General features: G+C 43.6%; 1 protein-coding gene across 10 annotated transcripts in view; it reads left to right on the top strand.

Moving 5' to 3' along the window:
- The window catches only part of LOC110524279 (CUGBP Elav-like family member 5), a 295,326-nt gene that overhangs the window by 230,999 nt on the left and 36,918 nt on the right, over positions 1 to 27,409 (top strand). For 6 of the 10 annotated variants that reach the window (XM_036978029.1, XM_036978037.1, XM_036978035.1 and 3 more), the window contains exons 4-5: positions 20,979 to 21,107; positions 22,331 to 22,410. In XM_036978029.1, the coding sequence (XP_036833924.1) occupies positions 20,979 to 21,107; positions 22,331 to 22,410 (209 nt within the window). The remainder of the gene's footprint in view (positions 1 to 20,978; positions 21,108 to 22,330; positions 22,411 to 27,409) is intronic. The other 4 variants (XM_036978038.1, XM_036978036.1, XM_036978034.1 and 1 more) reach the window with 1 other exon arrangement.

Here is a 27,409-nt window from a genome sequence, read left to right as displayed (position 1 = left end):
ACCATTTGCGTTGTAATTAGCAGATATTTGTTCGGCACAAATGCACGGAAAAGGTTTGAGAATATGAAATACATGCAAGGACATATCAACTGGCTGGGAGGTAGTGAGAAAGAGAGGGGGGAGAACGTTTGGAGGTGGGTTGGTGGGGATGGAATTCAAAGCGCTTTCATGTTAGCATTTATTTGATTTGTATTATCTTTAATGACACAAAAGCTAAAAGGGACCATAAACTAAACGGATGAGCAGCAAACTACAGTATGGCAGCCCCAAGTCAATATTCATGGTTTTATGGGTTTTTAAGAGAAATACAAATGAAATATTATTTATGGTTAAAAGTACATGGCTAATCATAGCAAGCGCTCTTGTTATAAATGATGTACTCTGAGGCTTCGGAGTGCCTGGTTGGCAGCGCTCTCAAGATAAGAAATAGGGCTAGTGCCATCATGTTGTGGTAATTATGAGTGTTGGCTTGGTTTCTTATCTCCCCTTGGTGTCCTCTTTTCAGTGACATCTTCATTCTGTTTCTCTTCTCTCCAGTCCCTTCCATTTCCTTGTGCTGCCTAGTCATGACGAGAGTTAGTTGTTGACTAGCTTCTGAAAACCCACTGCTTCTTTCATGAAGTATTTCTACACGTCTTAACAAGACCAGACCGAAACACTTTCTCTGAAACCTAAAGTGTATAGTAGGAAAGCACTATCAAATGCAAGAGAAGAAGTTTGATCCATCAAAGCAAAAAAACATGCTTTGGCGCCTTTTGGCCCCAGCCGACTTGGATTCAGCTTAGTTGTTGTGAGCATCACTGATCGACACCTAAGGAAAGCAATTGGCAGGTTTATTATGCACAGTGATTTTTCTATGGTAACCTCTGGTGATGAGCGAGCATGAAGGGAGGTCAGAGTCCCATAGGAGACAGATACACAGGGAGTCTCTCTCCGATCCAGAGTGGAGCGAGAGTAAGACAAACTATTTAAAAGGGAGTAGCTGCCTCAGAACCACTTTAGCCTTGGGCGCAAAATACTTGAAAATAAGCTCCCAGTCTCTTTGATGTGGTTCACCAAATCTAAACGAATTTCAAGTACTTCTGCCTTTGAGTCAAGGACAAGTCTAAACTGTCTCATGGAGGAATGGATGGATGGAGCATGGAGGTGGGGATGGGTTGAGTAAAATCAAGAAATTTGATATTACAGTAATAGAACCATCTGAGAGAAATGTACGTCCGGTACTGGAACCAACTGGAGTAATCTGCAGTGGTGTTTTTCACATGGATATCATCACAGTGTCTTACGCACAAAGGTTTGTTGCTGCTTCTCCACTGATGACTGAACACTAGTGTCACGCCCTGACCTTAGAGCTTTTTATGTCTCTATTTTGGTTTGGTCAGGGTGGGATTTGGGTGGGCATTCTATGTTCCTTTTTCTATGTTTTTGTATTTCTTTGTTGTGGCCGGGTATGGTTCTCAATCAGGGACAGCTGTCTATCGTTGTCTCTGATTGGGAACCATACTTTCCCACAGGGTTTTTGTGGGTAGTTTTTTTCTGTTTTGTGTTTCTGCAACTGACAGGACTGTTTTCGGTTTTCGTTCATTCTCTTTGTTATTTTTGTTATTTAGTGTTCAGTTGAAATAAAAGTATGAACACGAACCACGCTGAGCTTTGGTCCACACCTTCTTCAACAGACGATCGGTACAGAACTACCCACCACAAACGCACCAAGCAGCGTGGTAACGAGGAGCAGAGGGTTCAGGACTCCTGGACTTGGGAGGAGATATTGGACGGACAGGGACCCTGGAGATAGGCTAGGGAATATCGCCACCCTAAAGAAGAACTAGAGGCAGCTAAAGCTGAGAGGCGGCGATATGAGGAAAGGTAGCGCAGCAGGCACGAGAGGCAGCCCCAAAAATGTTTTTTGGGAGGGGCACACGGGGAGATTGGCGGAGTCAGGCGATAGACCTGAGCCAACTCCCCGTGCTTACCGGAAGCAGCGTGGTACTGGTCAGGCACCGTGTTATGCGTTGAAGAGCACGGTGTCTACAGTGCACGCTCATAGCCCGGAGCTCTATATGCCAGCCCCCCGCAAGTGCCAAGCGAGAGTGGGCATCCAGCCAGGGCGGATTGTGCCAGCTCAGCGCGTTTGGTCTCCGGTGCGCCGTATCTGCCCAGGGTATCCTGCGCCGGCTCAGGGTGTGATTTGGGTGGGCATTCTATGTTCCATTTTCTATGTTTTTGTATTTCTTTGTTTTGGCTGGGTATGTTTCTCAATCAGAGACAGCTGTCTATCATTGTCTCTGATTGGGCACCATATTTAGGTAGCTTTTTCCCACAGGGTTTTTGTGGGTAGGTATTTTCTGTTTTGTGTTTCTGCACCTGACAGGACTGTTTCTGTTTTCGTTCATTCTCTCTGTGATTTTTGTTATTCAGTGTTCAGTTGAAATAAGAGTATGAACACTGACGACGCTGAGCTTTGGTCCACACCTTCTTCAACAGAAGATCGTTACATCTAGTATCTTCTGGTGTGCTTTCTCTAAAAGAGACGCTGCACCGTCGGCACGCTTGGTCTGCTTAACAGGTCTAATGTGATGGAGGAAAAGTGTTCTGAAGCCAATTTGTGAGCGGTTTATAACATCTGCCTATTATGAGCAGAGTTATTTTCTTGCTTGTTTGGTGTGTTGTATGGGATATGTTGTGCATGGCAATCTGCTGTTGTTTCTGCTCTACAGTTATTTGTCACAGCAGATAAGAGCTCCAGCAGCCCAGCCACTCATTACACCTCTCAGCGCTGAAAGGCAGGAAATGACTAACCGTGGGGGAACCGCCACTAAGATGTGCATACTCAAGTGCTGGAGGCAAGGCGTATCAGCACATGGACTGATAAGGGTCTGAGGCAGAAAAACAACTTCATTATCCAGGTTTGACTGAATCTATAAATCTTCAAATCTGGCCAGATTCTAGGAACAACATTTATATGTAGATAGATATCCGTCATGAAGAGTGGTACAGTAGAAAGCCTCTTCCCAGTATAGGCAGTGGACATGTTACAAGAGGAGAGGTTTGTGCAATCTCAAACTGGCTGTGGATACGCTAGGAAGCCATACTGCTGAAAATCTTAAGGAGCTGAGTGGCACCACAATCTGAAAAGCCCACAATTTTGAAATAGGATGGTTACTAAACTGCTGTAACCGTGGCTTTTCAAGTCTCTGTGTGCTTCAAACAGGAACTCCAAATGGAAATAAAAAATAACATTTCACAATCCCCCGGACCTTGAATGCTTTCTCTTTTTTTCCTCCAGAGAGACGGAGAAAAGTAAATTTGGAGACTTTCACGCTTCAAAAGTTCTTTGGCCTTTTCTGTTCTGTGACTAGCGTGTCACTACCCCCTCCCTCCGGCCCGCGCTCCATTTTCTTCCTCAGACACTTTGGAAGCAGAGGTCTCTTGACTTTGACCGCAGCACAGACAACAGATGGTTGAAAGCCTTGTTTGAAGATAAGTAGAGAGGAGCCATAATCCATATTTTGACAGGAACAGACAAGCTTAAGAGCAGGCTTCTTTCTGCCCCGGCATTCCAAAAGGCAGGTTGTTTGATGACTGCCCCTGGTCCTTTATAGATTTACACGTTAAGGTTAAAGGTCAGGCATTGCTTGTGGACACCTTGTCTGCTATCAAACGTTATTATTTCTTACCCTTACTTTCCCTTTCACCATTTCTGATGTTGCTCATTATTTACCATACATTGACAGTATATGACATAAAGTAGGCTATGTTCTGTAGTGTGTATAAATAGTATACACCAGTGTAAACTATATAGTCGAGTGTAAACGTTGTTAGTAGTAGGAATATGGAGTGAATGTGTTGGTATCCACATCAAAGCAGATGTACTGTAGCTGCCTCATGGCCGTTATCTTCTCTTCATCTCAACATTTCAAATGAGTTTGAAGTGAAAAGGATACATACGGGGCAGCACATGAAAGTGACGTGTGGAAAAAAATAACAGGATAGAAATGAATAAATTAATTGATGGAACAGTGGATCAATGTTAGAGAGCGTAACTGCTGTCAAAAAATATCAGAGCTCCTCTCAATAATTAAAAAAACGTGTACTTTTATCTGTTCCTTCTGGTGAAAAACATTGACGTTTCAGCCCTTGAGCACCGCCCTAGCAGCGCTTTGCCTCAACCCCGTAGGAAGTGCGGGGAAGTGGGTCTCCCCTCTGATTCGCTGGCGCTGCGGGTGGGGAGGTGATGCTGTAGCAGGGCTAGAGGGTAGGGCCTTTGTCAGCGGCTGCCATGGAGACAGCCATCCTTCTCTCTCTCTCCTCTCTTCTATCACTCCATCCCTTTGAACTCCAAAGTGGGAATGAGTAGTACTGTAGGGTCCCAGCCCCTATTCTCCCAGTCTCCTTTTCTAAGGCAATCTTACACAGTGCAGGCTCCTCCTATATTAAGTAACACTACTGATCAAGGGTTTAATTTACGCCTGAAGAGGATGTGTGTGTCACGATCAGACACGCCATATTGGCGCCTCGACATCCCCGGTGATGGATAGGCGTTTGCCTTAAAAAAAGGTCTGTCATCCCCGGATCCAGAATCCTTTGCCCCTGGTTGCATTGATTTCCTCTAGTTACTGCAGGTCAGGGGAAGGAAATTGAATTGGAAATGGTAGGAAATAGGGGTCTATTATTTCTTTTCTGGTGGCATTTATTTTTCTCTCCCTTCGTCGCATTTCAACAGACAGCAGAGAAACTAATGGGAATAGCAGTTACTGTCAAGACACACTTAAATGACTGCTCTGACCTTGGCTTTTCCAATAACTTCGTCCTCCAATGCAAAAGGTTACATTCACCCCTGTGGTTTTAGAGCATATCGTTATGCATTTATGAAAGCCTCTTTACCCCCTCCTGTGATCATGGGGTGACTAGTACTTCTACAGAGAGAACCAACATTGGATCATATTTTGCTGGATATCTTGCAGAGGGAAATATTTTACATCAGGGATCGGTGTGAGGTAATAGTTAAATAGATGGGTGAGGGTGTGTGTGTGCGTGTGAAGGGCAGAAGGGTATGTGAGGGGCGGCTATGCATCCAGGGCACAACGTACATGTTTTTTGGCATGAAAGTTTCATGATAGGTTTTCCCCTGTCTTGTTTTTTGGAAGTATGGCATACACACACACACACACACACACATATATATATGATTGAGACCTGGATAAATGGCTGCCATAACTGCTTTAATATTTCCAATATGATCTTAAATTAATGACCTAGAATAATTGTTCTTAAAACTGGAAGTTGTAGAATTAATACACCATGAAAATGATGTGTTCTGAATCCAAGTCCTGATATGAGTGTTATTTTCTGGGATTAAACTGGCACATTCTTCCTCTACTCCCATGGGTTGCTGGATTAACCAGTAAAGCATTTTATGAGTTAATTACAACGCACAGAAATGCTTGTTCAGTGCTGAACAAATAAAAATAGCTTGTTTTAAAAAATATATATTGTCAGGCCCAGTTCAGTTGTATTTTTCCATTAAAAAATGTGTATACCATTTTTTCTAAAATATTCTTAACTGAATGTTTGAAATATGCATTGTTGTGTCTGAGAATTATTGTCAGCAGTCTAGGAATGTCACATTCATATTTTATTCAACACTGTGAGTCACACATAGAGGTCATCCTGACATAATTAATAAGGAATAGAAATTACAGATGAGTTTTTTTTAGCTCAATTCTCTTTGTAATAAGCAATGAGGGTAAAATATTAATGTCTTCATATCTTTTGAAATAATCTTCTTAGGAGCTCAAATCTGCAGTGTCAAATGTGTACTATAAAATACAAACAAAAACACTTACACTAGGAAAACTAGATTATTACAACCATCCAGCTGAGACTGTTTCCCATGACTACATGCTTCATTACTAGATAAAAACAGGTGGCCCCTATGCATCCAACTGTGACGTGGCTTCACTACTGCAGATTGTTGTTACGGGCACCCTTGTGAAGTACATATCCTTCTACTCTATTCTCGGTTTCTCATCATCAAAGACACATTCGTTTTTACAGCATGTTGAGCAAGGCCGGGTACTGTAGTAACATAGCAACAGTAACTATAGGAATGGGACCCCACGGAGAGGTCAAAGCGAAGGCCTCAACTTGCCCTCTTTGTGCCAGGACTCATACAGTAGGCTACATTCAAATGATCAAGCTGAAAACCTCTGTAATTGCAGTATGACGTACAAACAACAAATAGTTCTGCTCTTTTGGAGCAGTATTTAGCTTGACCGATGCAATACACTGATATGCTGATACTGTCTTTATGCCTTATGTAAGGCTGTTTGATCAAATAGATTCTGATGTGAAAAGGATAACCGATTCATTACAGTATGTAGAGATGGTCATTTTAAATGGATTATTACTACGTGAAAGTCCCAATGTAGATTGGATCTGAGCCTTCAATTAAAAAATGTTGGTTTTATGATAAACTTCTCTAATGTTGAACTCAATGTTGCAATACACATACAGTGCCTTCAGAAAGTATTCATACCCCTTGACTTATTCCACATTTTGTTGTACTACACACAATACCCCATAATGACAAAGTGAAAACATGTTTTTAGACATTTTTGCAAATGTATTGAAAATGAAATACATAAATATCTCATTTACACAAGTATTAACACCCCTGAGTCAATACATGTTAGATTCACGTATGGCAGCGATCACAGCTGTGAGTCTTTCTTGGTAAGTCTCAAAGAGCTTTCCACACCTGGATTGTACAATATTTGGCCATTATTCTTTTCAAAATTATTCAAACTCTGTCAAATTGGTTGTTGATTATTGCTAGACAACCATTTTCAAGTATTGCCATAGATTTTCAAGCAGATTTAAAACTGTAATTCGGCCACGCAGGAACTTTCACTGTCTTCTTGGTAAGCAACTCCAGTGTAGATTTGGGATTGTGTCTGGTAGAAAGCAGACTGAACCAGGTTTTCCTCTAGGATTTTGCCTGTGCTTAGCTCCATTCTGTTTTTTTTTATCCTGAAAAACTCCCTAGTCCTTAATGATTAGAAGTATACTCATAACATGATGCAGCCACCGCAATGCTTGAAAATATGGAGAGTGGTACTCAGTAATGTGTTGTATTGGATTTGCCGAAAACATACAGTACCTTCAGAAAGTATTCACTGTAACACTTTGTATTCTGGACAAAAAGTACATTTCTTTGCCACATTTTTTTGTAGCATTATTTGATTTTAGTGCCTTGTTGCAAACAGGATGCATGTTTTGAAATATTTTGATTCTGTACAGGCTTCCTTATTTTCACTGTCAATTAGGCAGTGGTCTAAATTAACAAAAAATACTTAAGTCGTTTTTGGGGGTATCTGTACTTTACTATTTATATTTTTGACAACTTTTACTTCACTACATTCCTTAAGAAAATAATGTACTTTTTACCTGACACCCAAAAGTACTCGTTACATTTTGAATGCTTAGCAAGACAGGAAAATGGTCCAATTCACGCACTTATCAAGATAACATCCCTGGCCATCCCTTCTGCCTCTGATCTGAAGGACTCACTAAACACAAATGCTTAGTTCGGAAATGATGTCAGCACATTGTAGTGTACCCCTGGCTATCCATAAATTAACTAATTAAATTGTGCCGTCTGGTTTCCTTAATGTAAGCAATTTGAACTGATTTATACTTGTACTTTTACTACTTAAGTATATTTTTTGCAATTGCATTTACTTTTGAGACTTAAGTATATTTAAGTATATTTAAAAACCAAATACTTTGACTTTTACTCATGTAGTATTTTACTGGGTCTTTATTTTACTGGCATCTTTACTTTTACTCAAGTATGACAATTGGGTACTTTTTCCACCACTGCAATTAGGTTAGTATTGTGGAGTAACTACAATGTTGTTGATCCATCCTCAGCTTTCTCCTATCAAAGCCATTAAACTCTGTAACGGTTTAAAGTCACCATTGGCCTCATGGTGAAATCCCTCAGTGGTTTTTTCCCTCTCCGGCAACTGAGTTAGGAAGGACATCTGTATCTTTGTAGTGACTTTGTATATTGATACACCATCCAAAGTTTAATTAATAACTTCAGCATACTCAAAGGGATATTCAATGTCTGAATACCCATCTACCAATACCCAATACCCATCTACCAATACCCAATACCCATCTACCAATACCCAATACGCAATACCCATCTACCAATACCCAATACCCATCTACCAATACCCAATACCCATCTACCAATACCCAATACCCATCTACCAATACCCAATACCGATCTACCAATACCCAATACCCATCTACCAAATACCCAATACCCATCTACCAATAGGTGCCATTCTTTGAATTCGCTGCTCCACTGAGGGACCTTACATATTATTGTATGTGTGGGGTAGAGAGATGAGGTAGTCATTAAAAAATCATGTTAAACACTATTATTGCACACAAAGTTAGTCCATGCAACTTATTATGTGACTTGTTAAGCAAATGCTTATTCCTGAACTTATTTTGGATTGCCATAACAAAGGGGTTGAATACTTATTGACTCAAAACAATTCCACTTTGACATTATGGGGTATTGTGTGTAGGCCAGTGACAAAACATCTCTAGTTAATCCATTTTAAATTCCGGCTGTAACACAACTAAATGTGGAAAAAGTCAAGGGTTTTGAATACTGTCTGAAGACACTGAATCACTTTGCACTGAAGTGATGCATGAAAAGAGAAGGTCGGCACACTGTATATTGGCCAACATCGACACCTGTGGGCATTTAAACATTTTCACACTAGCTACTGTCACAAGAAACAGTAGTGGCGATACGATGCTCAACAGCAAGCCTTAGTGCTGGTCGGGTGTTTTCACATATTCCTCATATGCTGTACTGTATATACACACCGTCCATACACTCTGTACACTCCAGTTTCTCTCACACACACACACACACACACACACACACACACACACACAGACACACACACACACACACACACACACACACACACACACACCTAACTGAAGAGCTACAGCCTCCCTCACTTCTACTACCCCCCTCTTTCCAACATCTCTCCTCTCCTTCCCCCCTTTTCTCTTGCTCTCTTCCCACTTCCCCTCCTCTCCTCTCTCTACCCCTCACCATATCCCTTCCGCTCCCTCCCCCACCTATACCCACCATCTCCCTCCCTATGTGTATTTGATAGAAGGCAGGAGTCTCCACAATGCCAGCTCTCCAGGGACCCTCAATTGAAAAGTGTGTACAATAACTAATGAGCAACCGAGCGACTGCCCTTTTGAAATGATGAATTGACTAAACTCATTTCAGATAATCCTTCACATTACTGAGCCACACTGACACCACCAATGGATATTTGAAATACAGACATTTCAATACAGACCCCAACCTTGTGAAAGAGGTGGCATGGTGAATAACCGCTGACAGTGCTCTGTGGAAGATTACAAGTATTTTCTGCTGCTCTTCTTGAGCATGTCCCCCCCCCCCCCCCCCCCCCCCACACACACACACACACACACACACACACACACACACACACACACACACACACACACAGGGTATGCCCCAGCATTCACAAACACACAAACAGTGATGGATTCATTTGAAAAAGGCCAGGGTTAAGTCTGCTGGGCAGGGGCTCATAAAAGTTCATACTTCTAAGAGGTTTACATTTTTTTTTAATCCTACTTCTGTGTTGATGCATAACATTTCCCCTCCAAAGCTGCATAATGTGTTCCGTCAACACTGTCCTCTGCTGTAGATTACGGTGTCAGGCTGTTGTGGAAGTGGAAAAGGACAGCTTGTTGTTGTCTGTAATATGAAAACTCAGCTTGACGTCGCTGAACCAAAAGCACAGAGGGAGCGGACAAAAACAACCACGATGGAACAGAGCCGAAGCCCAGGTGTCTGCCTGTCAGATACTGCGTTGGCAGACAAAGTCAAAGCTAAAACCTAAATCACCTGAAACGTTTGCTGAGCGAGTTGCTACACTAAACAGGGAAAGTTCAGCCTTCTAATGAATCCAGTCTACTGCAGGTGTCTAATTACTAGAGTTTCCTTATCATTACATCATCTTTACAGTATGATTAAGGAGCAGGCCTCCAGGTCTGGGAGAGAATGGAGCAGAATATCAGCTCTTTGATTAACTCCACAGCCCAACTATAGAGATACCCTACAGGTTCTCTCAATCAATCAACCAAACGTAATATATTCATCAGGCCAGCTTTTCCCGTCATTCTAAGATGAAACCCCTCTAATTAGGAAGTGGTAGAGGAGAGAGTGAGATGTGTAAAGTATTATCCTGGATTGGAGGGAAAATCGAGAGAGGCTTCACAGCGGAGAGAAGAGAGGAAGAAGGGAAAGGGGGGGGGGGGCTGTTGTCAGAAAATGTCAGTCAGCGATGCAGGAAAGACAGCGGGAGAGGATCTGTGGGAGCTTCCTGTTAGACAACCGTGTGGAGGTCCCCTCTTCCATGCATTTTTCATCACATGGTGGCTTTGTTATACTATTTAGCTTTTCAAGTTCCTTATGGTGGGTGCTGACATGACACTTCTCTCTCTTCTCCCTCGCATACAAAGCCCACTGGGGCCCAGAGTACTGGAGCAGGACTGGGTGCATTCAGGGTGTCGCGCACGCTCGCTCGCTCGCCTCACACCACCAATTCCCATATGCCTGGGCCAAGAGAGTGCACAGAAGATGCAATTTAGTTCTGTCTTGGCACCAAATGGCGGAGAGAAGCTGGAGAGGATGGGCTGGCTTAGTTCTTCTGAGCTGAGATTCAAATCTCATTTTGTTTTGGCCCTGAGAGACTGACTGGGTGAGATCACTGGATCCAAAAGATCAGAGAGAATGAAAATGCTTGTCGTTCACCGGCGTTACAGCAAATTCAAAGTGACCAACAAAGTGAATGGAAATGACTGAATGGTTTGTGATAATGATTAACCTGACAGATACACAATCATACCATGTTATATTGAGACAAATACGGCAAATTTGGTTGACATATTCTGCATGTACAGTCGTACTTGAGACAATTCTATATACATGGTTAAGTGGTTGTGTCGACAGCATACTAAATGCTTTACACACAGGTCGGTATCTGTGCACACGTGAACACTAGAGTGGTGGGTTGTTATGACAACCCACCAAATGTAATCAAACCAATACAGGGGGTAGAATAGCAAGGCTGAGACGTCAGTGACAGCCGATTAACAATTCCACCCGTCCCTTTTGATATTTTGCTCAATGTATAGATAGTTATTTCATTAGATATTGAGCAAAACATCCTGGAAATGAAAACAAATGGGGCTGTCAAGACAGTGTTCGGGGCGGGGGGGAGAGGCAGGGGAGGGGAGAGGAAGGATGTGCAGGCCATCCCTCTGCCTCTCCCTCAAATCCATGTTTAATAGGGGGGGGGGGGGGGGGGGGGGCTGTGGAGCAGCCAGTTTCCCCTTCATAATTGTAGTAGTGAGAGGCCTTGGCATGGGAGTTAGCAGTGTAGCATTCAGGATCAAACACTTGATGTACGGTAAAAATTGGTTTTAATGTGAACAAGACCTGTGATCTTGTTCAATGTTAAATGTCATTACAGTGTAGGTCTTGTTCTGTTGTTATTCATGTGGTTGACTGGAACGTATTAGCGAGATTAGCTAGCCCGGTTTAGCTCCTGATGGGTGCTGAGTGACCTTGCAGCCTAATTGAAGTCTACATCACCCATACGTGTGTGGAGAGAGCAGCTTGGCTGTCAAAGTGAATGACAGGGCTGCGCTCCCTGCCGCAGTCACATTAACACCGCCGAGGAGTTGCATACGAAGCAACAACACGTCCAGAGACGTGAAAACTTCCAGCTGTATCACATTGTTTCGTAACGCTCCTACGGAATCAATTCCAGTTAATGTGCAATCGCAAAAAGATCTGGATGATATGCTTTCAGGCTTATGTATTTATTTATACATGTGTAGCTTTACCTTATACAGCAATTTGTGCTCTCCTAACTGTTAACACAGCAGTTTTGGAGAGTAAAGGTACAGTAGGTACAGCCAGCCAGGCAGCAGGCATGCTAACCCACCCTCTCTGAGATTACTGAATGAATATGGATTAGGGAATACATCCTAAAAAGGAGCTGATGTATAGCGTATATGTCATATCTAAATCCACCTTCGCCAAGGTCTCCATGGGGCTCTGGGGTTACGGTCGCTGAACCCTGCCTGCCCACCGTACTCCCACACAGGGTGGGGATGGTTGACATGCCGGGTGGCCTATAAGCTTCTTTCATCCATTGCCAGCAAAGTCATCTGCCAGCTCAGTCCTCTCCTCTCCCACACAAAGCTGCACAGAGATATAACTTATTCTCGTACATCCTCACTTCTCTGCCATGGCCCCGCTCTATCTGCTCAGCTTGCTCCTTTTCATTTTTCTTCCTTTGTCTCTCCCTATCTTTCTCATTATCTCTCGACTTGTCTGTATTTCGCTCCCTGTCTTGGATCATAGAGCCTTTGTACCAAAGTCTGTGTATGTCTTGGTTTAATGCGGTTGCCTGAGGTGAGAGGAGAAGCTCGCTCCCAGACGAGATAGGGCTGGGTTTTGTCTTCCCCTTTAATGCAGATAGGGAGGGAAGGATATCACATGTATAATGCCTGTTTGCTTTGGCTCTTTAATGAAGTTTGTTGTCTCTTGCTGTAGTCAATTTAGTCCTTCGTGGGAGAAAAAAAAGTTATTTGCTCGCGGGAAACCACTGCATGAAGGTAAGTCATCAGAGAGATCCAGAGAAAGGAAGAGAGAGTAAAGAAAAGAGAGAACAAGCAGGTTCAGAAGTAGTAGAAGGTGAGAGTGAGAGATTGGGGTGTGGGGAGGAGGAGGGAGGGAGGGAGGAGGGGGTGTTGGTGGTTGGTGGTAGAGAGGGAGTATCCAGCATTACTCTCAACAATCACTGTCAGTTGACCTATGAGAAAAGACTGAAGAAACAGCCTGGAACCGTGTTAAATACTGCCAAACGTAGGGCCTGATACTGTACACCATTGTTTTGCCTGGATGTAATAGAAAAAAGGGGGGGAAATCCATATCATAACTGATGCCAGAAAGCCCTTCCAATGGCATTATGAAGGCAGACAATATAAATAGCACTGCAATATTGTAAATGTTTATATACAGTACCTATTGACGTAGCACAGCAGGTCCAGGATTTATGAGCACCGCCGTAATACGTTGAAGCCAACACAAGACACGGAGTAATATTTCACGTTTGTTATCATATTGAGTGTACATTTGCTCAGACGTATATGGTGGAGATAAAATATTTTAAGCAATTTCTCGTTTTATTCTTTTCCTCCCTGACTGCAATTTGAGGTGCGGGCGGGCGGGGGGACGTGGGTAGGCTGGGCTCTAACACACAGGCACCCCAGAGGTTTTATATGGCGCACTCAGGCAGGCTGGAAGCCGTGGCTGGCTAGTAATTGTATGCTCAAGGCTCCCAGCCGAACCATCCAGTCTCAGTGCTGAATCCCCCAGCAGCACATTACAGCCATTTGATCCAGTTGATAAATCAACTCAGTGGAGGGCTGAGGAGAGACCACTAGATAACATACATCAGCTCCTGTCTCTACTAGCAGCACAGAAACAATATCTGATCACTGTTCTAATCGCCCGTCTGTAATCCAACTGCAAAATGGGGAAATATGCTGTATGGGCTGCTCAACGCCTGTCCCCCTGTGTGATTTATGCACTCGGTCTGATCTTTGCCTCTGCGGCAAAACGCTGTATAGGGATGATGATGGTGCCACAGTTACCACAGCCTCCCACACTCACTGGAGTGTTTGTTTGGAGAAAGGTTTTGGGAGCCTCTCTTCATGTTTGTGTGCGCGCGTGTGTGTGTGTGTCTGTGCGTGCATGCAACCCTGTGTGTGTGGTGGCGAGTGCGTGCGTGCGTGCACGCGCCTGTGTGTTTCCATGCGCCCGCCGATATGTGTGTAGGTGTAAATGGGTTAGGTGCGTTAAAGTGGTTGGGGACAGGGTTTTAGTTTGCTCAGTAAACGGGGCCAGTGTTAAAGCACTGAGGCCTAATCCTTCCCAGGGGACTGTTTAGTGAAGGATGTAGTGCAGCACAGTGCCGGCTGCTATCAAGGTCCTGCAAACACAGCCTCCTCATTTTATACTGATGGTTTATATAGATCCCACCTTGCCACACAACCAATCAGCAGCCTTGACACTCTCATGGTGAAACTGTGACAAAACCAAGCTTGCGTCACCGCCCACCTCGCCTCTTTATAGTCCCAAATAAAAGGCAAAGGAAGGATCACATTTGAATGTAATCTTCTTCAACAGTGCATGTGATTTAGATATTCAACGGAAATCAATGGGTTTTTGCGTAATATTATTTGTTCTCTGTTGAGAATATGTTTCTTGGGAACATCATAGAGAGGTTTGAAAGGTTGTAATTATGCAGTAGATTGGCCATAGTGTAAATAGCTTCTTTCTTTCTTTAGAAGGTTCGGGTCATTGCCTCAAAAAGACAACTTTAGATAAGTTCAACTGGAGCATTGCCAAATAAACAAATAACAGACACAACTTTTGAAAGACAAAGACTCCACAGAACTGGGTTAATGTAGAGAACAGTACACAAGAGTTCTCAGAAGTTGTTCCAGCACTGTGGCACAATATGTTGTCACCCTCCCATCCTTCCCTCACTACGTGACAAACACAACACAGAAGACATAAGAGAGAGTCATTATTCAGGATTTCATCTGGCAGTGTTCATTCAACACAGCAGTGGTGCCAAGACTGGGCCCAGACCCCCACTCTCCTCTGGTACCCCTGAACACCCAGGCAGCCAGGTAGGGAGGCAGAGAGGAACACAGGCCCAACCCAGAGAGGCCTAGCCTCCACAACAGCCCAGCCCGCCCGCCTGTCTCATTAATGCAACACAGCTCTAGATTCATATACATGTATGTAATACATTGGATTAAATACCACTGGCTAAGCACTATGCTCTCCTAGGGTTAATTAATTTCTTCGATTCCGTCTGTTTTTATGGTTGAACACATGCTGACACAGTCATTGTGTGGCATCCTCGCTGAACAACTATAATGGGCTGTGGAAGCAATGGTGTTTGGTATTCCAACCGCAAATGTTGTGATTCTCTATGGCTTGATGGGCGAGTGTGATAAAATACAGTGGAGCCTACAGTAACCCCCTCCCCCCTCCCCTATCTCTTATCTGCTTCCCCAAATGAGAAAACCTGGATGGTTTCTCAGGGCCCACTTTCTGGCTGGATGGGATCTCATTTGGTTTAATATATTTATCCATTCATTATAGTTTCATTTTTATCGGGCGGCTAATATTGTTAATAATTTGTCCTTATCTGTGTGGCTGACAGGCAAATTTACACTCCAACTCAGCAGGCAGATAGAGGAATGACCCCCACTCCAACCCCCCCACTCCCCTTCTCTCCTCTTCTACCTCCTCTCCTTCCGCTCCTCCTCTCCCCCGCTTATCCTCTCCAAACTCCAATGAAACATGACTGACAGGCCACTGTATAAGTAGTTGTCATAGTAACCCACCCATCTCTCTGACGAGCTTTCTCTCCGTAACACATACAGTACTCTCTCTTCACTCTTTCTCTCTCAGCATCTCTCTCTCTCTCTCTCTCTCTATCACACAAACACACACACACACACACACACACACACACACACACACACACCCAAACACACACAAACACACACACACACACACACAAAGTGGAAACAGAGGAAGTGAACATGATTCAGTACCGCCCTCATTACAAACCTCTCTTTCTCTCTTTATTTCATCCATCCTGGCTTATCGAGGGCTGCAGGTTCTTATGCAAGCCAACATGGGCCTGGACATTTTTACCATACCCCTCGTGAGGACTTTCTCCTGGAGCTTGCAGCAGTGCCAAAACCCTGAAACTCATCCTATCACTATTCACTGGAAGTCTTCTTATCCATTCCACTGTCAAAACCGCAAGCAGCTATAGCCCTAGGAATGTAATCAGCAGACACACTGTAATACATCTCCAACATAGTAGACCTGACTGCAAAATCTCTAATGTATGCAAGATGGGAACCTTGAAACGTTCAATGGGAATATGCAGTATGCACAGCTACAAGAAAATCATAGTAATATACTGTGTCTGAAGACTGGAGCATGATTAATGATTCATGGTTTTATCAGTGATGCAAATAAGTCATTGGATTACAATTACAATGAATTGGGTGAGGAGATTAAATCATACTTTTCAGATAAACCAAATGTTAATTTGAATTTGATTTCAAATTCATATGAAAACACACTTATTGATTATAAATCTCAGATGGGCCCAGTAACCTTCAGGATATAGAACCAGGCAGTACATTCCCCAATCATTATTCCATGCTTTAATTTCCAATGCAACAAACCGTTGCTTATCAGCTCAGGCCAGATTCAACACGATGGGTGTAACTTTCAGGGCGGAGTTGTGGGTGTTTAGGAGGAGCTGTCGCTGTAACACGTCACGTGCCACATCTAAGTGACTAATTGTGATTCTGTGAGATGCAAATGTAGATATATTTGATCTCTCTCCTATTGATTATGCAGAGGTATAGGAACTGTGTTGGTGGATTATGTGTAAGAGCTGTATTGGTTTAGTGTTAGGTTACAGTATAAATGGGCTGCAGGTGAATCTGGTCTCCGCTGTGTTCATGGTCATGTGGACGACCAGTTAATTGGGTAAAAACAACAGCCTTAATAGTTATTTGTGAAGCGGCAGTAACCAGTGGCTGTGTGTTCCTGGCACCCCACTGTGAGACTGCACTAATCCACAAAGCTGCGTTAACAGCCAGTCGATACAGTTTTTTTTAAAGTCCTAAACACTGGGACATTTAATTTTACCCCAAAAATTCTCCCCAATTTCGTGATATCCAAATTGGTAGTTACGATCTTGTCTCATCGTTGCAACTCAACCAACGGGCTCGGGAGAGGCGGAGGTCGAGACATGCGTCCTCCAAAACATGACCCGCCAAGCCGCACTGCTTTTTAACACACTGCTCACTTAATGCCCGATGTCCACCGGATGTATAAGGTGTTTGGTTTTGCAAGGTGTCTAGGCCGCATTTTCCATACACACGTGCTTCGCTTTTCAACTAGCTAAAAGCAGGCTAGTTGGAGTCTATGTGTGCACTTCCGTTGGTACAACCGCATGCTAAAGCTACGCACAAGAACGCACCACAGCCTAGTGCGGCACCCCCACGTAGAGTTGCGGACTGCTCCACTGACAGTGAATGGATTCCACCGGAATGCACTTAACACATCTGGTGGACATGTGGCTTATTCCGGAAGCCAGCCGCACCAGTCTACTTGCAGGTGCATGGCCCACCACAAGGAGTCGCTAGAGCGCAATGAGCCAAGGAAAGCCCCCCGGCCACACCCTCCCTTAACCCGGAACGGCACTGGGCCAATTGTGCACCACCCTATCGGGCTCTCGGTCACTGCCGGCTGTGACACAGCCTGGGATTGAACCCCAGGCTGTAGTGGAGCCTCAGCACTGAGATGTAATGCCTTAGACCACTGTGCCACTCGGGAGGCCGGCTGGAGAGATTTTTAAACAGCAACATTATCACTGCCTCTTATTTAAAGATTTAACAACAGCATCTCAGAGAGCCTATCATTAATCAGGGCTTTCTCTAAAGTGGTGAATAATTTATAACTGTGTGACAGCGTGAGTGTGCACGTGTGTGTGTGTGTGTGTGTGATGTGCGTACATGTGAGTTCATAGCCTACTGTAGATAAACAAGATAATGTTCCTCGCTGTGTGTTGTAGCTAGATGAACAACAGCTCGAGTCCCAAGGTGCCGTTTTACTCCAGAGCATCACGGCTGGGAGAATAGGTCTGCCAGATGATGTATTTTCATGCGTTGTCAGGTTGTTTTTGAAGCCCACTCACTCAGGAGTAGAACATGCTCTCTCCATCTCTCAGCAGGACCTGAAGAACTTGTGCCAACTCTAAATGCACTGGCACTGGACTCATTCATATTCCATCACATTACTTATGCCCGTCTCTGAATCTCCACATGAGGACAATCCTGTGGAATTTGTGATGGAGTACAGTGAAAAGCTAAAAGCCCACAATAGGACTCCAATTGTTAGCGGGCCTTTTGTTGCCCTCTGTAAACCAACCAATGTTACACAAGGACCTTATCTGATATATAGGTCTGTTCCTGACGTGCTCGGAGTCCAATAAATATTATTCTAGTCAGCTCTAGGTGATTTCCCAGTGAGCAATTTATCAGCGATGGCACAGTTGCAATGTCGTATTTTAAGACGTGCCACAGGAGGTCTGTTCATGGCATAAACGGCATAGTGCGGAACATATGAAATTCATATAGGTCAGCTGCATACATTAATCCTGCCTTGTCACATCCCCATCATCCATAGAAGGTGGGTTGCTGTAAGAGTTATAGGCCTGGAAGTTATCAGGGCGCCATGGAGGAGAGGGGAAAGGCAAAGGTGTGTGTGTGTGTGTGTGTGTGTGTGTGTGTGTGTGTGTGTGTGTGTGTGTGTGTGTGTGTGTGTGTGTGTGTGTGTGTGTGTGTGTGTGTGTGTGTGTGTGTGTGTGTGTGTGTGTGTGTGCACTTGTGGATGTGTTGAGGGAGTGGGTGCATAGATTTGAATCCCCCCACAAACTCTCCCACCTCCAAATTCAAATTCCCCCCAAGCAAGGTGAAGGAGCGTCTTGGCCTTTTATTTTCCAGTTCAGGGCTTTCTCTTTTGCAGATAAATGCTCTCCAATCCACCATGACAGATGTCACATTGAATCGCTTCCATTTTGATACATACCCTCTGATCCTGCCACTAACAATAAAGAGTGCAGTACGACGGCCACTCCTCCCTAGACAGCACGCGCTCTGACACTGTTGATTATTTTAAAGGTGCGTCATTGGCCAGGCTGAGTGAGGGAGTCAGCCGGGGCCCTGGCTGTGGCAGAGACCGTGGCAGCTGATGCTGCAAGGGCCTTGGCTGGCTGCTGGAGGAAGAATCTGGATATCAGTGGGTCCTGCCTTGGTCAGGGAACGCCACAGCACAACAACACACAGTCTGAGTCTGTCTCTCATGGCCAGAAAGGTCACCCTGACACACTGCATTACCACAGACTGGGAATGATGTTGAACTCCAAAGCCCAGAGTCTGGCCCTGGATTCCTCTTCTGTCTTTGTTTGCCTTTGTTACATAGGTGCACTAGAAGTTATAGAAAATCTGTAAAGGGGATGTTGGGAGTGGTGTTGCTGCCAGTTGGACTCAGTGAGCATAGCATTAATCATAGGAGCAGAATCTCAGTAAACACTGCCTGTCAGGTCAAGGGAAAGACCAAGTCCCCCTGCATTTAAAAGGGCCTAAGGTTGATGCCTGCTCCCCCATGGAAATCGAATTAGGATAATACAAACATCCCCAGAAATATCTGTCAGTTTAAGCTAGAGATGTTTTTGCATTGGATGTGTCTCAATCCACCGCATCCCCCTACTTCTGCATCTGCGGTGAAAGGTGACAGAGCTAGAGTGGTGTTTGTCAGACCACGAGACATCTGCGGTGAAAGGTGACAGAGCTAGAGTGGTGTTTGTCAGACCACGAGACATCTGCGGTGAAAGGTGACAGAGCTAGAGTGGTGTTTGTCAGACCACGAGACATCTGCGGTGAAAGGTCACAGAGCTAGAGTGGTGTTTGTCAGAACATTAGACGTTCCGAAAATCGGTCTTCTCACAAAATGGTCTAAACGGTTTGACCCCTCTATGGAAAGATGAGACGCTCTTCTGAAGTCGGTACAGCCGATCTGCCAACCTATGTCCGAACACTGTAGCTACACACTAATATGACACCTTTGTGCAAAGGTGAGACTCTCACGAACACTTCCATCAGTTGTTTCGCTCTAGGATGCCCACAGGCCTCACAAGACTCGTCTGAAGGTCCCCCGGTATCAGTTCAAATGAATTATGGAAGTATACAGTATATGGAGACTGTATAGTGCCAGAAATAAGGGGTTAAATATATGCAAAAATATATATAATTATATCTCACAGATATAGGACAGACACTTCAGAGCAAACTTCCTTTTGACCATCTGTTGTTTCATGTAGTTAATCTGTTTATCAACGCATTTGTATGGGCTAATAGCAGTAGGGCCAAAAAAATGCCATATCTAATACTTTCAAATTATTTGGGGGGGAAACTTCAATCGGTCTTAAAATTTTAAATCAAGTAACTAAATTATCCTTTCAAAGAAATGCCATATAGCTTAGACAGGGCTTAGACTCTTATGGGTTAACAGGACTCAATAGTACAATATACATATTGAAAAACCAGCATCATTCTCCTCAGCCTTCTCCGTGCTGGAGAGACGTGCCATTGTTCATTAAAGAGCTCTGGAATATTACTTCTTTGCCAATACACTCGATCAGCAGCAATTAAGTATTTGAGGCAGAGAAATATGGAGATTGAGAAACAAATAGCCTGTATTCACTAATATTGTAAGTCAGCAGTATAGCAGGCAGAAGCAGGACCTATAGAAGAACTGGCTGGAGCTCCTGGTGTATCTGAAGGACCAACTCTGTTTCATCAGCCTGCTGCTTCCTCCCTCCATTCCCCCAGGGTAGGGTCATGGCCATTCTCTGACAGAACCCCAGGCCTACCCTGGGCCTAAATATGTGAGCAAACCCAATTATCGTCAAAATTAAAATGAGCAGACTTGGCACAGGAACAATACACTGTGACTCAACTCACAGAGCTAAATGGGGCAGACAAATACATTGCCCCATCTTCATTTGCCACTGAGCACAGTGAGCAGACCCTACATCGGGATAGCTAGGGTAATGACATTTTTCTTGTAATGCTCATTTAGACTGGTCGCATTGAAAGGTCAGAGATTTAATGTAACCCTTAATTTGCTTATCTCTTTGTTCCAGAAGACAGGAAGCTGTTTGTGGGGATGCTAAACAAACAACAGACTGAGGAGGATGTGTACCGCCTCTTTGAGCCCTACGGAGTCATCGAGGAGTGCACCGTCCTAAGAGGTCCCGACGGAAACAGCAAAGGTAGGAACCAATTATATATAGTACCTCTGACATTTTCTAAGATTCTAGGTCACTGACTTTGACCCTTAAGGTGTTTCAGCTGAGAAATCACGTATTCAAAACGGGCATGTTTCCTTTTAGTTTTTCAGTAGTGAAAAAACAATCAACGTAAATGGGTTTCTTTATAGAAGTCATCATGGTTTGTATTATTCATTCAGGTTATGGTAAGCCTGCAAGTGAAACATTCCCATAGATGTACAATCATTAGCCCTAACTGATGCACTGTACTCTAGGCCCCATGGTCTGCCCACCCATGGTCTGCCCACCCAGACACCAATACCTTCTGACATGCAGTAAACAGCAGTGGGAGCCCTGGTTCTTCATGTCTCTATAAACATAGTCCGAGGCCAGTGTTTATGAAAACTGTTGTGGAATTATCTCCGAAGTAGAGGCCCTTTCATTCTGACTTGACAGTCATGCAGAAGTAAAGAGGGAATGGGGGCTGTCAAAACAATTGTGGTGTTCTTTACAAGAAGACAGGACATTGGGGCAGCTAGGGGACGTTTCATTTTGTCTCCGCTATACTCTGTTTGGGTTATGTGAATCTAGGCCCACATTGGCCTACAGCTGAATAACTCATAACGTCCGGAGTCATAAGTCAGATAATTCACTTCTTTACAAATACGATTGCATTTCCAGATGTTTATGGATACTGGTCTGTCAACTAACCCTTATAATGTACATATTCATTCATATATTCTCAGGTCTATTTTGTGTATATTGGCCAGAGGTCGATAGGAGTTGAGCTTTTGCTCAGGCCACACTTGAAGATCCAGTACTTCTCTAGTCATACCTCCTCTAGCTATACCTTCTCTAGTTATACCTTCTCTAGCTGCAGGTCCTGATCAAACCAGCATTAGTCCCTCAAACATGTTTGGCTTCTTTCGAGGAACTGTAGACTAATGCGTAATGACTTAAAACAATCTACATTTCACTGGGTCTGTATTTAATATGCACAGACCGGCATGTGGCGCTAAATAGCATGCTTTTCTGCTTCATCAGTGCAATCTGTACAAGAGCCTGCAGCTTGAGCAGCCTGGGGAGGAGCAGCCTGCTGTGCCTCCCTGAAATGTTTTGGCGTGCTTCTCCTCACAGTGTTTAATAAAGGCACCCTGCCTCTTTCTCCATCCCTGTTTGTGCGTGTGCGTGCGTGCGTGCGTGTGCGTGCGTGTGCTTTTTTTCAGGCTGTGCCTTTGTAAAGTTCTCCACACATGCTGAGGCCCAGTCTGCAATCAGTGCCCTTCATGGCAGCCAGACCATGCCAGTGAGTACACTTCCTGCCTTTGTTCCACACAACAATATGCAACATGCACAACACGTACAAACGACAACAGCAACTTTACTTTCGATTCTACTGATCAAGGCCTTGCAGGGCGGCAAAGACTCTTTCAACCTACACTTTTTATTGACCGACAATCTGCAACCGTCCTCATGAATATTACAGCTTTCACGAGCAAACGGGTACAACCACAAACCTTCTTTCTTTAGAATGAAAGGGATTGGTACTTTTTGTAGGGGCGTCAAACATTCAGCCTGCTGCTCAGATCCTATGGTCGCTCTAGTCTAGAGCAACTGGTTAAATTGGGCTTGGGAGCATTTTTTTTATTTTTTATCTCTAAATGGTTAAACTAGTGAGAAATATACACTGAGTGTACCAAACATTTTCTATGACAGACTAACCAGGTGAATCCAGGTGAAAACTATGATCCCTTATTGATGTCACCTGTTAAATTCACTCCAATTAGTGTAGATGAAGGGGAGGAGACAGGTTAAAGAAGGATTTTTAAGCCATGAGACAATTGAGACATGAATTGTGTATGTGTGCCATTCAGAGGGTGAATGGGCAAGACAAAATATTTGTGCCTTTGAGCAGGGTATGGTAGTGGGTGCCAGGCGCACCTGTTTGAGTGTATCAAGAACTGCAGTGCTGCTGGGTTTTTCACGCTCAACAGTTTCCCGTGTGTATCAAGAAGGGTCCACCAAAGGACATCCAGCCAACGGCTGAAAACAGGTCATTGATGGAAGAGGACAAAGGAGGCTGCCCCGAATTGTGCGGAGCAACCGACAGGCTATAGTTAGTCAACTGACAGTCCAGTACAACATTGGTGCCCAAAGACCCACAAAAGAATGTACAACTCGTCGTACCTTGACACGAATGGGGTATGGCGACGGCCTTACAGAGTTCTACTTCTTTCAGCAATAAACAAGAAACTTGCAGTTTGCAGTGGGCTAAAGAATGAAAACTATGGACACTGGAGAATTGGAAAAACATTGCCTGGTCTGATGAATCCCGTTTTCTGCCATTTTCACACTGATGGGAGGACTAGGGTATGGAGAAAACCAAGAGTACATGCATCCATCATGCCGTGTGTCAACATCGCAGGCTGGTGGTGGTGTTAGGTGTGTTTTCATGGAACACATTGGGCCCTTTGCTAAATGTGGAGCTACGTTTGAATGCCACAGGATATCTGAACAGCATTGCCAATCAGGTGCATCCCTTCATGGCAGCAGTGTATCCATCTGCGAATCGATTTTTTTCTGCAAGATAATGCACCATGCCACAAGGCTAGCATTGTCAGGAATGGTTCCATGAACATGACGGTGAATTCAGCTTACTGCAGTGGCCTTCCCAGTCACCAGATCTCAATCCAACTGAGCATCTGTGGGATGAGATGGAACAAGCTAGTCAGAGTAGAGATCCACTACCAGCCAACTTGACAACTGCGGAAACATTGGAGTCAACGTTGGCCAGCATGTGGAACGGTTGACACATTGTAGGGTCCATGCCCCGACAAATTGAGGCTGCTCAGAAGGCAAAATGGGTGCAACTCAATAATAGGAAGGTGTTCCTAATGTGTTGTACTCTCAGTGTAAATCTGTGTTTAATTTACTATCATTCTAAAGTAAGATATTGAATTGTTTAGCCATATCTAGGGTTGCAACTTTCTAAATTGACCAGTAAACCACCAGATTTAAGACATCTACTGGCCCTTTTGAATACTTCAGATTATCACAGGTGTCTGTCATTATCTCTGGCCCTCTGGCCTTATCACATATAAAATATGAAAGAATTAAATAAGATGATTTTAAAATTACAAAAAATAGAACAAAGCTGTAAAACATTGTCCTAAATTTAAACCATCTTAGTGAATACCATTGGTGTTTAATATGAAGGTTTCAGCATTTAATATCATTATATTTATTTTACTATGTCTATGTATTTGTTGTCAATGTTTTGGCATCAAACTGGTGGCAGATTTGGAAAAAAAGTAGAGGTAATTGAATATAAGTTTATATAAGTATGTTTTTTTCATTAATTAGGCTATTGAACCATCTACTAGAAACTAATGGATGTTTTACCAAAATTACAGACAGTATGCGGACAGTATGCGTTAGTACATTACACAAGCTGACGTTTTGACCACATCCAATTGGGGGGAATTACACATCCTTTTTTACCTCAGATTGGTGATTTTTATTGTCAACATGATGACAAGATCAATTTGCTTAAAACAGATCAATATCTTTGGTTTTGTACTGTCGATTTTGTCATACGCTCTGGGGGTGGTAGGACTGTCATTTTTCTTTCTCAAATGGCACGGATAATTCGGGGGGTCTCTAAAAAGTCACTGGCCACACAACAATTCACGGATTTGAAAGTTAAACCATTACTTCAATAGCGGCCAACCGTTGTCACTGTTGCCATCCTATGGCGGGTCGTGATTCGTTGAAGTTAACTAACAGAAAGTGGCTTATTCCCTTTTCCGTGATGGCAGCCTCACAAAATCAACATCCGCCAATCCAAAATATAGATAAAAGCCTTTACAAGTTCTCATCTAACCAACCATGTATAGGTTATTCCAAGTTTCCGTGGGGCCTTTGAATTAGTGTTATTTTAAACAGCACTACGCCCCCAGACGTTTGGCCCCTGCTCTATTGATTGATCTTCTACAAATTGTCCTCTATTCCGTGTGTTTTTTTTTAGGTATTTGATTTTAACGTGATAATAGATAGAAGTGATGGACAAAACAATGTTACGTTTCTCTTTCTGTTTTGGTGACCCCCGTATCAAAATGCAACATTCCAAAATGTAGCTGACTGTGTCCTGCAGGTGGTCCTCTAACCAGTGATGTGAAAATGTATCCGGTTTTTACTTTCAAAAGCACATATCACCCCCCCTTAATCAATGAGTGATTTATTGCCACTTGACAAAACAATTTTTTTTTGTGTATGTGCCATTTACAAGGTGCTCGTTTAAAGTAGCACGATATCCATTGTTGCACATGTATGTGTAGATAGTACATTTTATTTTTAGGTTTTCAATATATCACAAACTGTTTCTGCATATTGGTTATTGATTTGGACACTTTAAAACTTTGTTTTGATATTGGGCTATTTATCAATATGTCTTGTCAACAGGAAGCAGCAACAGCATTATTTATTTTTTAGGTTTTAGGAATGTAAATGTAACTTTCAACAATCATTTCCAATGACACTGTACTTAATAAGGTAAAAACTGCTGAATGAGTCAAAACGTGCAGTGATTTATTTATTGTGGATACACCAGAAATCACCAAAATGGGTTTGCCCTGCCTACTTTTCAACAATCATTTTCTTCTCATTGAATGATAATGGGTTGAACAATTGTTCAAAACAAATAGCAATTTTTGCATTTGACCCTTGAACAAACGCCGTAATCATAGCAGTCACTACTGTATTACTGCTAGGTGTGCCTATTTGTATGTGGCTCATGTTTAGGGAGGCCCCTCTAAACCCTTTTTGTGCACACTAAACCTGCATTATAAAGTTATTCTGCACGCTACACATTATTCAGTGGTTTGAAATACCCTCTGCCTTAACTCTCTCTTTGTTGGAGAAACTTCAGGTGTGGAGCAGGACCCTGAACTCTCTCACCACTGTGGCGTTACACCATTTTATGTTATTATTTATGGTCGCACAGCGCGTGGATGAAGAGAGCGTCGGACTAGCTGACTGTGTCATTAGTTTTGGTGCAACCTTGAGGTCAATATAAGTGCAAATGACTCTGGGACACGAGGATAGGCTGGAGATAGAGCAGAGAGCATACAAGGTCCAGCCTGTGGTATTGGACAGCCACAGCATTTCCCCCACTCTCCCCTCACTCTTCTCTCTTTCCCAGCCTCCCGGGATATTAGGCAATAGACTTGTTTACTTCACCTTTCACCACATCGGCTGCTGAATTATTCATTTGTGTATAAGGAGGGGGAGAGGCGGTTGGGAGATGGGAAGAAGAGCGGAAGGGAAGAGACAGAAATGAAGGAGAGATGGAAAAGCGAGTGAGGAGGCAAATGGACAGGATTGATCCCCTCCTGGTCGGCTAAATTGATTATAGAAATCTTATCAGCATCTCATCTCCTGTGTCGGGGGTTTGGATGGGCGTGGGTCGGCCCCGGACGCTCCGTCTCGCCAGGATTAGACTGACAGACAGAAAGACAGAGCACCATTAGGCCTTGAGCTGGGCCTGGGATACTCAGAGGACAGGCCTGAATTACCCATGATCTGCATCTACAGCACCGCACTGAAAATGGAACAGCACTGCTAAAGGACTAACAGTGCATCTATACAGTTTCTTCCAGGCCCTAATCGTCTACTGTTCCATGTCATGAATGACCCTATTCGTTCTTTTAGAAAATTCTCCACATGTAGGGTCTACGAGTAACTGTTAAAACAAATGAGTGTGCAGCATTTACAAGTTATTCCAAGTGATCAGTCTAGGAAAAGAGATGGCTATGGATCATTTCCAGCCGAGAGCCTAGCTGAGGTTTTGGAGTGCACTGAATATAAACACTATAACTAACAGCTTCTTAATAGATCAACATCAGATCCCCCAAGTCTCTCTCACACACACACACGCACACACACACACACACACACACACACACACACACACACACACACACACACACACACACACACACACACACACACACACACACACACACACACACACTCTCCTCTCAATCACATGCTCATACAGCCATGAGCAAGGGTCAAAGGCTCACTGACTGATCTTATTTTCCAGCTCGGAGGATGTTGGGGTGTTGTGAATGTGTGTCTATGTATACTGTATGTGTGTGGGAGGGATCTGAGTGATAAAATGTGCGTGGATTTGAGGTTAAGATTGTGTGATTGTATGTGGTCTCTTCTGTATGTGTTTGTGCATGATAATGAGCGTGTGTATGTGTTGTTTCTGTTTGAGCATATGAATGCGAGACAGAATGGTT

Source organism: Oncorhynchus mykiss, chromosome 5, assembly GCF_013265735.2.
Source record: "Oncorhynchus mykiss isolate Arlee chromosome 5, USDA_OmykA_1.1, whole genome shotgun sequence".
NCBI classification, from domain to species: Eukaryota; Metazoa; Chordata; class Actinopteri; order Salmoniformes; family Salmonidae; genus Oncorhynchus; species Oncorhynchus mykiss.
The sequence above is the reverse complement of the archived record's forward strand: the minus strand, read 5'-3'. Positions and strand labels throughout refer to the sequence as shown.